Below are 15,399 nucleotides of genomic sequence, written 5' to 3'. Positions count from 1 at the left end.
TGAATTCTACAAGAAATTTATAGAAGATATAATCTCTGTACTCCTCAGACTCTTCAGTGAAATTGAAAAGAAAGCAATCCTCTTAAAATCATTCCTGGAGGAAAGTATCATTGATATCAAAACCAGGGAATGACGCAACTAAAAAAGAGAAATACAGGCCAGTCTCCCTCATGAACATAGATGCAAAAATCCTCAGTAAAATCCTAGCAAATAGAATACAGCAAATCATCAAGAAGATCATACACCATGACCAGGTAGGATTCATCCTAGGGATGCAGGGATGGTTCAGTATTCAAAAAATCTATAAGTGTAATTCACTGTATCAGTAGAGTGAAAACTAAAAACCACATGATCATCTCAATTGATGCAGAAAAGGCTTTTGACAAAGCCCAACACTCATTCATGTTCAAAGTCCTACAGAAAATTGGAAAATTTCCTCTACTTCAATCTGATAAAGCTATTTATGAAAACCCAATGACTAACATAATTCTAAATGGGGAAAAACTGAAATCTTTTACGCTCAGATCTGGTACAAGACAATGATGTCCTCTATCACCACTCCTATTCAATATAGTTCTGGAATCATTAGCTATAGCCATTAGACAAGAGAGAGAAAACCAATAGGAATAGGTAAAGAAGAAGTTAAATTAACCATTATTTGCAGATGACATAACTTTACTTGGAAGACCAAAAAAACTCCACCAAGAAGCTACTAGAATTAATACAGAAATTCAGTTGCATAGCAGGATACAAAGTCAATTCCCAAAAGTCAATAGCATTCCTCTACACAGATAACAAACACACGAAGAGGGAAATTATAGAAACAATACTTTTTACAATAGCACCGAGGAAAATATCTTGAAATTAATCTAAAGACATCAAAGATCTTTTCAAGGAAAATTATAGTACTGATAAAAAAGAAATCATAGAAGATTTAAAAAAATGGAAAAATATTCCCTGCTCCTCGATAGGAAGAACTAACATTGTAGAGATGGCCATACTCCCAAAATTGCTGTACAGATTTAATGCAATCCCTATCAAACTACCACCAACATACCTCACAGACCTAGAGAAATCGCTCCTAAAATTTATTTGGAACCAGAAACGACCTAGAATAGAAAAGGTAATTCTGGGCAACAAAGAGAAGGCAAGAGGCATTACTATTCCTGACTTGAAATTATATTACAAGGCTACTGTGATAAAATCAGCATGGTACTGGCAATGAAATAGACCTGAGGATCAATGGAATAGATTAGAAGACATTGAAGCCTCTATGAACACACTCAGCCACCTTATCTTTGACAAAGGGGCCAAACATACTCACTGGAAGAAAGATAGCCTCTTTAACAAATGGTGCTGGAAAAACTGGCTCTCTACATGCCGAAAACTAAAACTTGACCCAGGTCTGTCACAATGCACTAAGCTAAAGTCAAAATGGATTAAAGATCTAAACATTAAGACAAACACTAAATCTCCTGGAAGAGAAAGTAGAAGGAGCTGTTGAAGACATAAGGGTAGGCAAAGAGTTCATGAACAAAAATCAAATCGCATGGGTAACATTTGAAAGAATTAACAACTGCGACCTGCTCTTATTGAGAAGTTTTTGCACGTCAAAACAAATTACCAACAAAGTGAAAAGACAACCCACAAATTTGGAAATAATCTTGACAAATAAGTACTCAGACAAAGGTCTGCTCTTTAGAATTTATAAAGAATTAAAAAACATTAAGGCCCCAAAATTTAAAGACCCAGTCCAGAAATGGGCATCCGAGATGAACTCATACTTCTCAGAGAATGAAATTAAAGAAGCGAATAAATACATGAAAAATGCTCCACATCACTAGCTATACGTGAAGTGCAAATTAAAACAACACTGAGGTATCATCTCACCCCACAAAGAATGGCTATCAAAGAAATCAACCAACAATAAATGTTGTCGAGGCTGTGGGGAAAAAGGAACCCTTCTCCATTGCTGGTGGGAGTATAGAGTGGTGCAATCATTATGGAAATTAGTGTGGAGACTCCTTAAAAAACTAGGACTAGGGGTTGAGGAGATAGCTCAGTAGAATAAGTGCTTGCCTGGCAAGCACAAGGGCCTGAGTTCAATCCCTGGTTCCGCAAAAAAAAAAAAAAAAAAACTAGGACTGGAAATCCCATCAAACCAGCTATTCCCCTACTGGGAATTTTCCCAGAGGATCTGAAAACATCATATCATGGTGATATATGTGTGCCTATGTTTATAGCAGCACAATTTGTGATAGACAAATCTTGGAAACAACCAAGATGCCCATCACCTGAGGAATCGATGAAAAGATGTGGTATTTTTATACAATGGAGTATTACTCAGCTATAAGGAATGATACTCGAAGCCTTCATATTTAAGTGGATGTCACTTGAAGATATACTCATAAGTGAAATAAACCAGACACACATGTAAATATCATGTAGTCTCTCTAGTATAAGAACTCAAAAGAAGAAATAAAAATAGAAAGGTAGGGGCTGGGGAGATGGCTCAGTGGAATAAGTGCTTCCCTGGCAAGCACACGGACCTGAGTTCAAAACCCTGGTTCCGCAAAAAAAACAAAAGGAAAGCAAGAACTTGAGGACTAGACATTGAAGAGAGAGCAAGGAAAAGAGCTAGGAAACATGACAGAGGCAAAGCCATAGAGTTACATGTACAATATGAGTAGGGCAGTGATCCTGAGAATCTTCAGAAGATTTTCACATCTAGCAGTTAATTGGAAGGACTCTCACACTGACTGTGTAAGCTGATACCTGTGAGCTAAGCAACTGCACTGAAAATGGCAATTTATAACAGTAGGTTCATGCTTGGAGTGCCTGTCATTCTGGTCTTCTAAATATGTACCGCTTGTCATGACATGCCGGTTGCTGCCGTGCTGTCTCTCGGGTAGATGTTTGTTTAAAAAGGAAGAGGGTGATGAATGAAGGCAGGAAACAGGAAAATGAGTGTTGTGGGACTGTCCTGCTACAATGCTGTATATGGTTAGATTTCTAAACTTACGTGTAAACATATATAATTTGTTTATTTCTATTTTTTAAATATATTTTAATTTTTTAAATTTTTGTCATATTCTATAGGGACTTAAAGTTTAACATATCAATACTTGATGAAAAATACTTGTTCCATGTTATGCCTAAGATATTTGATATTCAGACAGTGACATTAAGCTCATCAGCCTAAGTTCTATGGTAATGACAGTAAGCTTCTCTTCTGGAGGGTTAACAACCTAAGTTTGCAGACCAAAAATTAGAGAAAAAGGAAGGGCACAGGGACAGCCAACATTTTGGCCCTAGTCTTTCAAGGTCAATTAAGACTCAGGACATATGAGAACCTGTAGTGTAACATCATGTAACTCAGTTGTGTCCCAAATTTTCTGATCAAGGAGATTATGGGGACAAAGAGGAAGGTGATCAATGATGTAGAGTGTGCCTAATGAGAGTAACATGGAGAGAAAACATTTTCTCAGGCTTTCACAGAGAGCAAATTGCTCAAGTAATGGCCGTGACTCATCCACATGGCTGACACTGACGAAAGATCTACAAACTGCAGTACAAATTCTCAGGATAAATCCTGAGGGGATTTGACTGACCTTATCAGATACAAAGGCTACAATTCTTGTTACATAGGTCTTGCTTTATCTTGGTCTTAACCATCTAGCAGAAAAGTATAAAAATGAAGTATAAAAAGTAAAGCCATATTGTTATGCCGAGCTGTAACAGACTCAAGTCAACAACTTCTGACATTGTCAATCATGCGGAAAACCCAATACTATTATGGACTACTGGACTATTTTGGAATATTTTGCTGAATTCACACAACTACAATATTTAAATGACAAAACTAAACCTAAAAGGGGATACAAATGAATGACCGTTTTGTATCTGTATATTCAAAATCATTAAGATAGACATGCAGCTACATTCTCTTAATTAAATGAATAGAGGGATTTGTTCAAATAGTGTTTGTAAATAGGATATCATGTCTGCATCTTGTATAACAAATAACCAATAAGAAAACAATATGCAATGTATTAATTATTGAAAATGTCCTAATTTGATTTGAAACTGTCTCATTGCTGTTTGTTTCTCAATAAAATTATGGGAAAAAAAAAGAAATGTCACATAGAGAGATAAAGATATGGATATGCCAAGACCAATGGTATATGAAAATGCTTTGTCTATCATGTCTCATAACCCTGAATATAATTTTGATTTGGGAGTTTTCTGCTTAGTTGTTTGTTACAAATTAGACAATTAAAAATCTGCATCCCACTGTCAAAAAAAAAAACAAAGTTCATAAATGATGCCAAGATAACTGGATACCAAGTGGAAAAGAAAAATTTAGCTGTACATTTTATAATATCCATAGGAATAAATTTCAAATAGAATAGGAATGTAGATTTTAGAAAAGTGAAATCCACACAAGCATACATACACACACACACACACACACACACACACATACACACGATAAATTGTGTTTTAACCCTTGTTACAGGGAGAAACTGGAATATATTTTTAGAAGTCGAAGTAATTAAAAAAAAAGGACTGACAAATATAAGAAAAAGGGTTTTTATATGTTTTTCACAACCAGAAATATCAAAAACAAAGTCAAATGACACATTCCAAGCTAGGATAAAATGTTTATGGAGCTATCACCCTAAAAAATAAGGGCCAAAACTACCAAAATCTGATAGGAAAATGGGGGAAAGACTTGTGTAAACAGTTCACACACACAAATCTGTATAAAAATGCCCTTAGGGCCAGGTAGATAGTGGTTTCAGTCCCTGCCGGGCAAGCGCAGAGATCCAGGTTCAGCCCCCAGTACTGTATGCCATGCCGACTCTGCGCCAGGCCACCCAAACCAGGGGTGGTAGTGCATGCCTGTAATCCCAGCACTGGGGAGGGTGAAACAGGATCACTACAAGGCCGAGCTGTCTAGCAAAACCCTTTACCAAATACGTAATTTTTTTTAAATGCCCTTCAGATTTATTTTTTCAAGTGTTCATGTAGAATAATGCAGACTGACGCAGTGCTAAGATACCATTACTTACCTACCAGAATGACAAAAATACGCTTACGGTATAACAGCGTATTCGGGGGTTCTCACGATTACCTGGAAGGCAAGCAAGCTCGCATCCAGGCCTGTGTGCTGGGGACACTCCGCCAAGGAGAGCAGCACGTGCGTGCCCAGGTTTTAGTATGAACGTTTCCTAGAGGCTGGAGCCCAAGGTGCTGGCCCTCACAGGCACGAACAGCAGCACATCTCACCCTCAGGTCACGGCTTCTCAGCACCACACTCCTCTGAGAAGCCGTTGATCTCAAGGCTTTGGCAGAGACTGCAAGCTGGGTGTGCAGCAGGCTGTGGTACCAGGAAGTCTGGAAGTAATCAGAGAAGGCTGCAGATGCGTAGGAAGAGCACAGTAGCCCGCCCAAGGTTGTGCCTCGTTGCCAAAACACATATTTGACCAACAGAGCAAGTGATGTTAGTATTTGGGTTTTAATCCTTTACAATAAATATCCTTGAATATATAAACATAAAAATCGAGTAAATGAAGGAGAAGGAATAGTTCTTCCTTACAGAAGAATTCCAGTTAATAAATGTTGCCAGAAAAACGAAAATAGAAAATCACTATTAGATAAATACTGTGTAGTGTCACACACAGGCTCCAGAATGAGAGCTAAAATTGGCGGGCAAAAGTTTGAGGCAGGACAAGATATTTGCATAGTCCTGGGGTGGAGCCGTATACAGCCTTGACCTGGGGCCCAGCAATGTGCTTACAGATGCTCACACAGGACCCTGGTGACAAGGGGCTTCATCTTGCTCCAGGAGGAATGACCCCAGAGAGAGGAGAGACAAGGCACCAGTGTCTTGTGTGACTTGGCTTTGCAGTGGTACCCATCTCCTCCGCTTCCTTTGTTAGAGGTCGGTGCCTGAAGCCCTCCAGCCTGGAGCCGCCTGCTTTCCTTACCTCCCAGAGAGCCGCCACCACCTTTTCTTTTCTGTTCTTAGACTCCGGGTGGGTCTTAGCTCCTTCTATTAACTTTCTCAACGCTAGGCCAGGAAGGATTGCTGGAGTAGGACAAGGAGTGGAGAGGAGGGGCTGAGGCTCACGCCTCCCTGTGTGCTTCCTTCCGCAGGCTCCTTCCTCACCCCAGCCTTGTATTGCCCTCCTCTCACTTTGTGTAGGCCCCATCTGTGCGCTGCAGACTGTGCACAAGCCCCTCTAATAGCGATGGCCATATCATCTTGCAGTCCCTGCTTTTCACATCTGTGTTCCCCTCCATTAGTGTGACACTCATATCTGCATTCCCAAGGGCTCGCAGGCTGCCTAAAAGGTCCTTAATGGGCAAATGGCTTATCTTGGACTCTCAAGTGTATCTGAGAAGCTTGTCACTTGCCAGTGTTTGAGCTTTTGTCTTTCCTAGACCATGGAAAGTCTAGAAGGAAGAAATCTCTTTCAGCCTATTTAGACAACAAAGCGATGTACTTGCTTTCCCTAGCAGAAGCTCAGAAAAGCCACTCAGAACTCTGTTGTCCCTGTTGCCTCTGGGGCAGTAAGGACAAACAGCCCTGTTTGGTGAGTTCTTGGAGTGGAACCCAGAGTTGGGCACACAGGGTAGTGTTGGCCAGGACCCTTGGTGCATGTGCCTAGCTAGCTGGGGTGGCCCTAGGGATGTGGAGTCACATTTCCCTCTGAGCCCTCCTCTAGCCCCTGCCTCCCGTCTCCCAACCCCGGCCCTGCCACTTTCAGGAAGTACCTATCTGGGTTCCTCCATCCTGCTCCTGTTGCCATCCCTATCATCCCTTTCTCCTTTCAAGCCCTGCTCATTGACCCATGGTACTGTCAACTCTTATCTTCATGCCTCTCTGGGGCCTGAGGTTGGGCAGTGTTTCACTTGTCTCTTACTGAAGGCAGCTAGATTCATTCCCACACCTGCTTCATTCCAAAACCTCCAGTCCTCTGTCGCCTGCTTCTAGTCTTTCTGCCATCTGGAGAAGAGACATAGGAAATCTTGATACGTGGATTTTTTATTTTTTTAAGGAAAAAAATTTAGTGACACTTGGAAGCACAGTAAGGTTAATTTCATTAACAACCTGTGAAATAGTACAGGAACTCCTGTAGTGGAGTCTTAGGGCAGGGGAGAGAAACCGGTCAACTCAAGATACAGGGTGGGCAAACAGATTCAGGGTCCAGGAACATGCTGGTGGGTTCACTGCATGGGAGATGACTGAGAGGGTAAGATGCTTGCTGCAGGCGGACCAGCATGATCAGACATCACCTAGGAGACGCCCAAGGATGCAGAGAGTGATCACACAGTGAGGGCGATCGGCTGTGGGGAAGGGAGCTTCCTGCCAAACTGACACAGCAAAGTTCGTTTTTCAAACTGGATTGTACAAGGAAGTACACAGGTGAACCTACCAAAAGGTTCAAGGACCTGACTAGAGTTTGGCCAAGCAAAGAATTGTCACTGACAGGCAGAAGTGGGCTTACTTAGGCTGAGCTATCAACTTACGTAGTGTAACATCTTCCATGTTGAAAAAGGAAAGTAATTCACCTACAGCAAACTTCTCCTTCAAATTGACTATGAAATGTCAAAAAATCTTTATGTGGAAAGATACTGTTCTACTCAGATATTTCATCTTACAGTTGAAGAAGTCAAAGTCTGATTGGTCAGGTAACTGCTGCAGCCTTATTTCTGATGCCCAGCCTACTACTGCAGCTGACATCATCGACAACATTTTTTGTGCAGAATAGAAATTTTTGCTTACATTACATTTTGCATCATCATGGTGCCTATTAAAAGCAATTACAGCATTTTCCTTTCTATTCCAGATCTAGGTCGATCTCGAGAACTACAATATGTCTACATGGATAACAACATTAACCTAAAAGGGCTACCATCCTACCTGTACAACAAAGTCATCGGGTGCAATGGGTAAGACTGACTTCATATTTTAGGCTTAAAAATAAATGGGCTGGGGCTGGCGAGATGGCTCAGTGGTCTAAGGCACCTGCTTAGGCAAGCTTAGGCAAGCATGCAGGAACCTCGGTTCGATCCCCAGCACCATATGCCATGCCAGCCCCGCCCCCAGGGTGGGCTGAGCTGACCATAAAAAAGAAAAAATAAATAAAGGAAACATTTAATAAATAAATAAATAAATGGGCTGGTTTTGATAATTATGTTCAGTTTTCTGGTTGACCTTGACATTCTAAACCAGTTATCCTTAAAAACTAAGATGATGAGCAGGCAAAGTAGAATATTGAGATTGGATTAAGTTAGAGAGCCGTGGATTCAGTCAGTAAGTTGTTTATTTGTTTTTTCTAGTCAAAGGAAAAATGAATTCAGATTGGTTTTTTTGTTTGTTTGGTTGGTTAGTTGGTTGGTTGGTTGGTTGGTTGGTTTGGTTTGGGTTTTTTTTTTGTTTTTGTTTTTGTTTTTTTTTTTTTTGGTGGTGGGGTTCCCTGTGGAAATAAATAGCTTTATTTTTCCAGCTCAACTGAAGTATGCTTCACAGATAAAATCGCATGTGTGTATGACATGATGATCTGATGCACTGATACCTTTTCGCATTTGCCATTATAAATGCACTGTTATCAGTCACCAAAAGTGGAGGAATCAGCTTTTGAACTCAACTGTAATGACTGTTTCCCTGCAGTAACAGCCCTAGTAGCTAGAATTTTACCAACTGGAAATACTGAAAACTCCACATTTGAGATAGTCACTCAGTGCAAGTCATGTTTCTGCTAACCAGAACAGCCATGTGAGTCAATAAAAAGTGATGGCCTGTTACTTTCAGAGCAGCAGTAATCTTTCCTTCTTAGGCTTTTAGAACGAGGCTTCAGTTCCTCACTCGACAGCAGGGCGACAGAACCACCTTCAGGTGGTTCTCAGAGTGCTCTGAGCCTAAGAGGGCCACCTTACCCCCAGAACCTGCACAGGACTGGCCTTGCTTGCCTCACCTCAGAGCCCAAGCATCACCTCAGACACTCCTTAGCTTCTAATTCAGCCCCAGCGTCTTGCATAACCTGGCTCTTGCTCCTTGTAGTTCTGCAAGGACTGGGTGGCAGCAAGCGCATACATGGAGGCCAGCTATTCCCCTGCTGGCCTGGCTCCAGGGCACGGGCAGAGAGCCATGAGTGCTCCAGAGAGGCAGTCCTAGGAGCAGTGGCCTTCCCTGAGGAAAAATTAGACGTGTGTTATGTTGGGAAAGCCCCCGATGAGTTCAGTGCCTGTGTAGGCTGATGAAATCCAAGCTGGGAGATTTCTTCCAGAGCCTTCTGTGAAGCAGCAGTGGTAGACTGTGTGGTAGTGTTCTCAGCTCTCTGATTTTTCGACCACTGATTCTGTCACAGCTGTGGTGCCATACAGTCATTAATCCCAGTGCCTTTCTAAAGGATTTTTATTCTAGCCCAAGTCTTCCACGTGGTGAGCAAAGTGTCCTCAGGGATTGTGATGCACGGGATGACCAAGCTGAAGGCCCTCTCCCCACCCCAAGCCCCCTGAACTGTGATTTACATTTCTACCATGATTAAGGAATCACTTTTATTTAAAAGAGAGAGCCTTCTGCTTTGGTATTTATCCGTGGGTTGGTTTGGTTGGTTTGGTTTGTTTTCTGAGGCAGCATCTCCCTGTGTAACACATTCAAGCTGGCCTTGTTCTCATTATGTATCCCAGACTACCCCCAAACTCCTGGCAATCTCCCTGCCGCAGCCTCCCTAGCGCTGGGATTACAGGTGTGTACCACGACACCCAGTTTTTATGTGGATGTTACTGACTACCAAACAGTTCTGTTTGTGCTGAGAAGAAATAGTTTTTCATCTTGAGTTGGTGTCTGGTAGCAGTTATGAGTCTGAACTCACTTCAGTTTATTCAGTGAGCACGAGTGCAGTGGCTCCTCTGTGTAGTCACTGATGGATGACAGCCAGGCCGTGCAGCACCTGTTCTTGACATCCTTGTGTAGCGAGGGACAACCAGAGTAGTAAGGAACTGAGGACGCTGAGCCTGAGGGTTAGGTTCCCTTGATTCTCCACTGTGAGTGGTGTTACCTGCAGCTCAGCTGGAAGCCCAGACATAAGCCCACTGGTGTCTACAGCACCACACTTCCCGAGAAGTTGTGGTGTCCTGCTCAGCACCTGGGCGCGAGGGAACTGAACAACAGCAGTGCAAAGGAAGCAGCTGTAGGGACTTGGAGACACGGTGTCAAGTCCGCTATATGAGTGTGGGCATGATAGCCCCGTAGATGCCATACATATAACTAATATCTCAGAGGGAGAACAGAGAAGAGAATGATGTGTAAAATTATGATAGACATTTAAAAATGAATGATACAGTTTGAAGAAATTTCAGAAGTCTCACGAAATTATCTTAGATGTTCATGGAAACGTGAGCAAAATGAGCTCCTCCTTAATATATATTCATTCGTTAGTTCTCGAGCGCTAGCTAGCAACTTAGTACTGTGCTAGGAGTTACAGGACAAAGATGATCAAGGTGTTTATCCTGACAAAAACAACTAGTATAGACAGTGACCATCCTGAGAGGTGGAAAGAGAGAAGTGTAGAAGGGGGCTGACTTCTGCGGCCCAGCTGGAAGCCACACGTCATCCTCTTGGTCCAGCCTGCTGATCATGCAGGTCAGCTGTCTTGGCCGCCCAGAGGGGGAGGCCACTCCGAACCCACCCGCAGACTGGCCGTCCCGGCATCCTTGCGTCCCCCTCTCGGCTAGCTTCATGCACACGTGCACATTTTCTGGGTTTTCCCACAGAAGTGAGAGTCATTAGTTCTGCTATATTACGCCTGCAAATAGAGGTCTGTCCTATGTCGGAGTTCCAGAGAGTGGTACTTGGCATATCTGTGTGCTCAGAAGAACTTGATTGTAAAAGTGATCCTGCACCAGTTACTTCTGTACTTATCTGATTGTGAGAGAAGGAAAAGAAACAAGCACTTGCATTGGTTTTTTAGGTTGTAAATGAGCAAATTATAGCAGGATTTGGGACTTTGATGGTTTGTGTGTACATATAACCACTCAAGCTAATAGAATTATTTGTATGAGAAACGCATTCTGAGTTAATCCAGTAGCCTTAAAACTGCCCTTGAGATTGCAGTCCATTCAGGGGGCAGGAGTGAGAGCTACAGTCAGTACTGGGCTCTGAACCAGAGTAAGCTGGCTGCGTATGGCAGAGCTGAAGGAATTTGAGCTGTTACTCAGGAGACAACCTTACAGTTTTATTCTAACCAAGTTGCTAAATCAAAAGTACGAGCACTTCCTTTTGAGCACCGGAGCACCACAGCATCCATCTTCTCCACGGCAGTGTCCAGGGTGCGCCTCCCCATTGCATGGGATTAGCAGGAGAGGGAGAGATGGAGACTGACCTGAGATGACCCAACATGTTGGAACTAGAGAACAAAGATTTGAGGTAGGAGTGGGTTGTTTGTTTGTTTGTTTGTTTTGGAGATAGTTTGACAACTCAAACTGATCTTACACCACATCCTTTTGCCTCAGCCTCTAGAACAGAATTGCGGGCACACACCACCACATCTGACAAAAATTTAAAATTTTAAGACTTTATTATGACTTTTCTCAGTGAAGAAAAATAGGTTTATAAAATGAGTGAAAAGACAAAAACATTAGAAACTTTTAAAAAGAAACAAAAAGACATTCAAAATTGAAAAATACAGCATCAGCGATAAAGCAGCTATTTGATGGCCTGAGTGGGCGGAATGGAAAGTCGGTGAACTTGGAGGTAGATCAGTAGAAATGATCAATCTGAGAGACCCAGAAAAAGAGGAATAACAGAAGTGCGTGCAACGTCAGGGTCCTGCCAGGCGGCGTGAAGAACACTGATACACGTGTGGCTGGCGTCCCACAAGAATAGAGACTGAGACAGTGACGACAGGTGTTTGAAGAAATAATATCGCACATGGTCCCAAATTTGATGTGACACATCAATTTTCATTTGCAAGGAGGAGCTCGGTGAGCCCTGAGCAGCACACCCTGAAGAACTCCCTCGGCAAAGCTGCTGAAGACCGGAGAGTGAAAGGAAACGTTGAAAGCAGTGAGAGAAAAAAGACGTGCTCCTTTCAGGGGCAACTTGGAGGCCCTAAGCTTGTCAGAAGCCGCAGAGGCCAGAAATCAACTGAACGACGTTTCTTAAGAGCTAAAGAAAAATGCAACCAAAGGCAAATTCTACATCCAGGAGAATACCGTTCAAGAATAAAGGCAAAGCAGACACATTCTAGAGAGAATAAAACTTAACTTAGAAGCCCTGCCCAGTCAAGCCCCTTTTTGCAGGCAAGACTGACACATCCCAGGGAGCATGGCTTCTCCCCTCCCCTTCCAGAGCCACACTCCTCTTTCCTTTTCCTTTAAGCTGAAAAAACAATATTTTGCCAAAAAGGACAAAGAAATACATAGCAATTTCCACATAGATGAGCATGCAGATTACATATGTACCTTTTGAGTCTAAAAGATAGCTACGTGGGTACTTGTGATAAGAGAATTTACGCTACATCTTAGCACATCGTTAAGTGAAATGATGAGTGTGAAATGCATGTGAATTAATTTGCTCAGCCATATACATGATACGCAGCATATATGTAGCAAGATCTCAGCAGCTTATTTTGACTAGAACTTGACTGGTAGCTCTGAAAACATTGACTCCAAAGGAAATTGTGTCATAATTGGTAGAAATTGTCCTATTACTAAAAGGTACTAACATGTAAAATTTAACAACTCATCTGGGGGTTTCATATCCAAATCCTTATTTTGTAACCACCTCGGTGCTTAATCTGAGAGAAGTATGGTATTATAAACCAGCGGTGACAAGTTTTAGTTAATTACGGGCTACTACTTTTTTCATTTCACTGGGAACTGAAGCATATCGTGGGTGTGTATGATCCCCTACAAGTCACTTTAGCTCGTTTTTGGGTGAGTGACACCCACTTTGCGAGGCAGGAGCTTTACCCCTCCCTCTCCCTTAGATGTTGTCTAAGGTGCCAGGTACTCTGGTTTAATTCCACGTGCTCTCTGTGTCTGCAGAGCTGGATCCCTGTTGATATTATTCCTTGTTCCCTGGACTATACGCACTCTGATCTAACTTGTAAATAATGAATGATAATAGAAAATGTGGCCGTACACATTGATCAGCATGTACTCTGTACCGGACAGTGTGCTCACTACCTGCATCACTGCATAAAAGCCCTCTCCGCAGCTCTTGTGTTACCGCCCTCCTTTTAGAAATGCTCATAAGATCAGCAGTCACGGTCAGCCAGTGAGGTGTGTCGCACTGTGGTCTCACTTGTCTGTACTCTGTGCCCATGTCCAGGTCGTACTCTCTCCCCTTCTTGGTCTAGAACCATAACTCTGTGTGCTTGAGCTCTTCTGCCCACTCTTGGAGAGCAGATAGGTTGAGGCTGCCTGTGGGACCGCTGATGTGTGAGACGAGTGTGAATGCTTCCCTTGCAGCCTTTCTACCTCGTAGGTCGCGCTCCAGTGTGATGCACAGAAAGCATTTAATAAATGGATCTTAAAATTCGTTGGCTGCTTGTGTCCAGCGGCAAAGAGTAGAAACTACTGCCAAAAGGATTACCAAAGGGAAATTGAAACTTTCAGTAAAGTGAGGATACATTTACTTGTTCATATGGGACTTTCCATTTGTTAGATCAGACATCGGTCTGTTTAGTTATTGGACACAGGGAAAGCCCTTGGAAGAACCTGGCTTTCGATTTCCTCGAGCTTTCTTAGGTGTGCCGTGTTGGATTCTTCTGGCTCTGTCCACGTACAGAGCGCCCACAGTTGGGTTCAGAAGCAGTGGCTGCTAAGTCAGTATGAGTACAAAGTGAATATTCTTGAATGGCTTACGCTTCAGAGTACATTTTCAGTGTCTTACAGTTCAGTTCATGGTTCTCATAATACAGAGCAGCTATAAAGTTTGGGTCATATTATTTTCGCATGTGTATTTGCCAGGCTCAGCTCCTACAGTAGCTGGCAAGACGACAGCATGCAGGGCGAGCCAGCGGGCTGGAGGCAGCCCAGAGACTGGGTCCTGCCTTCTGCTTCGAACCTTGGTCTGTGGTCTTAAGGCCTTTGACTGATTGGACAAGGCCCATTGGGTTGCAGGGGGTGATCTGGTCTGCTTGAAGTCTGCTGATTTAGATACCATCTAGACTGGTATTTGACTGTCTGGGTATCATATCCTTGCCAGTGTGATGCAGAAGATAAGATATTTGCCAAAATTCCATTTACCAGGGACACCATGTCCCTAAATAATCGTTTCTATAAAGGTCATCCTATTGGGTGAAGTCACCAGGGCATATGAACCTCAGAAAGTTCCCCAAAAGTGTAGGACTTTAAGTAGCTTCTTTTCTCGCTCTTTGTATACTTTTACTCTATGTGCTGCTGAAGCGAGCATTCACCTTGGCGGCTAGCTCCCTTCTGCTCTTGTTACTGCTGTATACCTCATAGTGATCAACAGCCTTTTTACAAGTCAGCAGTTCTTATGGATCTCTTTGTCCATATGATCAGTGCAGTTTCTGCCTCCTGGATGGATCTTTACTGATACAGTGCCCTTCCAGCAGTTCGCAGTTACTAAAGAATGCTAATAAATGAATGGAGGTTGCCTTCCATCCCAGAAATGGCCTCTAACTTCTACTCATGTTTACCTCAAGGGAAACAAATCCAGCACCCAATTCCTAATTTATTAAAAAAAAGCAAAAACAAAAAATCCCCCACAAATTCAGCAAACTAGGATTGGAAGGAAATTTCCTCATCCAATAAAAGATAGCTACAGAATGCCAACAGTTAATTTTATGCTTGATGTTGAAAGACCTGTCTCACCCAAATTAGCATATAAATCTGTGTTAATTCTAATCTGAATCCCGACTCTGCAGTTGGAACTGACTAACCTGCAACCCAGAATTGCAAGAAAAACATTGAATACTTAGACTCAGCAGGTGATGGAGTCTTCTGTAAAGCTGTGGCAATGCAAAGAACAGAGGATTGATACAGATTTTTAAAAAACACATAACTTATTTTAATCTCCAAAAGCCAAAAGTTTTACATATCAAGAAACAAAAAAAGACAGATAAAACATCTGCATAGAAAAATACCACAAATACACTAGAAGAAACTTTAGGAAAATATATGTACAGTCCTCAAAATAGGGAAACCCTCTTTAAAAACTAGAAAAGTTAGATGCCTTGAAGGAAATAGTGAATAGATTTGACATTTCAAAAAAACAGTAAAAGATTTCTGGATGGTAAAAAACACCACTGCAAAATTATAAGACAAATATTTTTGAAAGTAAATATTGCAGAATATATAACAAAGGATTGTTAATATCAATATAGAAATTCTTTCTTTTTTTTTTTTTTTTTT

The 15,399-nt window shown here is 42.1% G+C and overlaps 1 protein-coding gene across 4 annotated transcripts in view; it reads left to right on the top strand.

Moving 5' to 3' along the window:
- The window catches only part of Lrrc28 (leucine rich repeat containing 28), a 148,533-nt gene that overhangs the window by 107,115 nt on the left and 26,019 nt on the right, over positions 1 to 15,399 (top strand). For all 4 annotated transcript variants that reach the window (XM_004623259.2, XM_023709980.1, XM_023709981.1 and 1 more), the window contains one exon: positions 7,860 to 7,962. In XM_004623259.2, the coding sequence (XP_004623316.2) occupies positions 7,860 to 7,962 (103 nt within the window). The remainder of the gene's footprint in view (positions 1 to 7,859; positions 7,963 to 15,399) is intronic.

Source organism: Octodon degus, unplaced genomic scaffold (assembly GCF_000260255.1).
Source record: "Octodon degus isolate 3935 unplaced genomic scaffold, OctDeg1.0 scaffold00002, whole genome shotgun sequence".
NCBI classification, from domain to species: domain Eukaryota; kingdom Metazoa; phylum Chordata; class Mammalia; order Rodentia; family Octodontidae; genus Octodon; species Octodon degus.
Note: the sequence above shows the minus strand (reverse complement) of the source record. Positions and strands in the feature narration are given on the sequence as shown.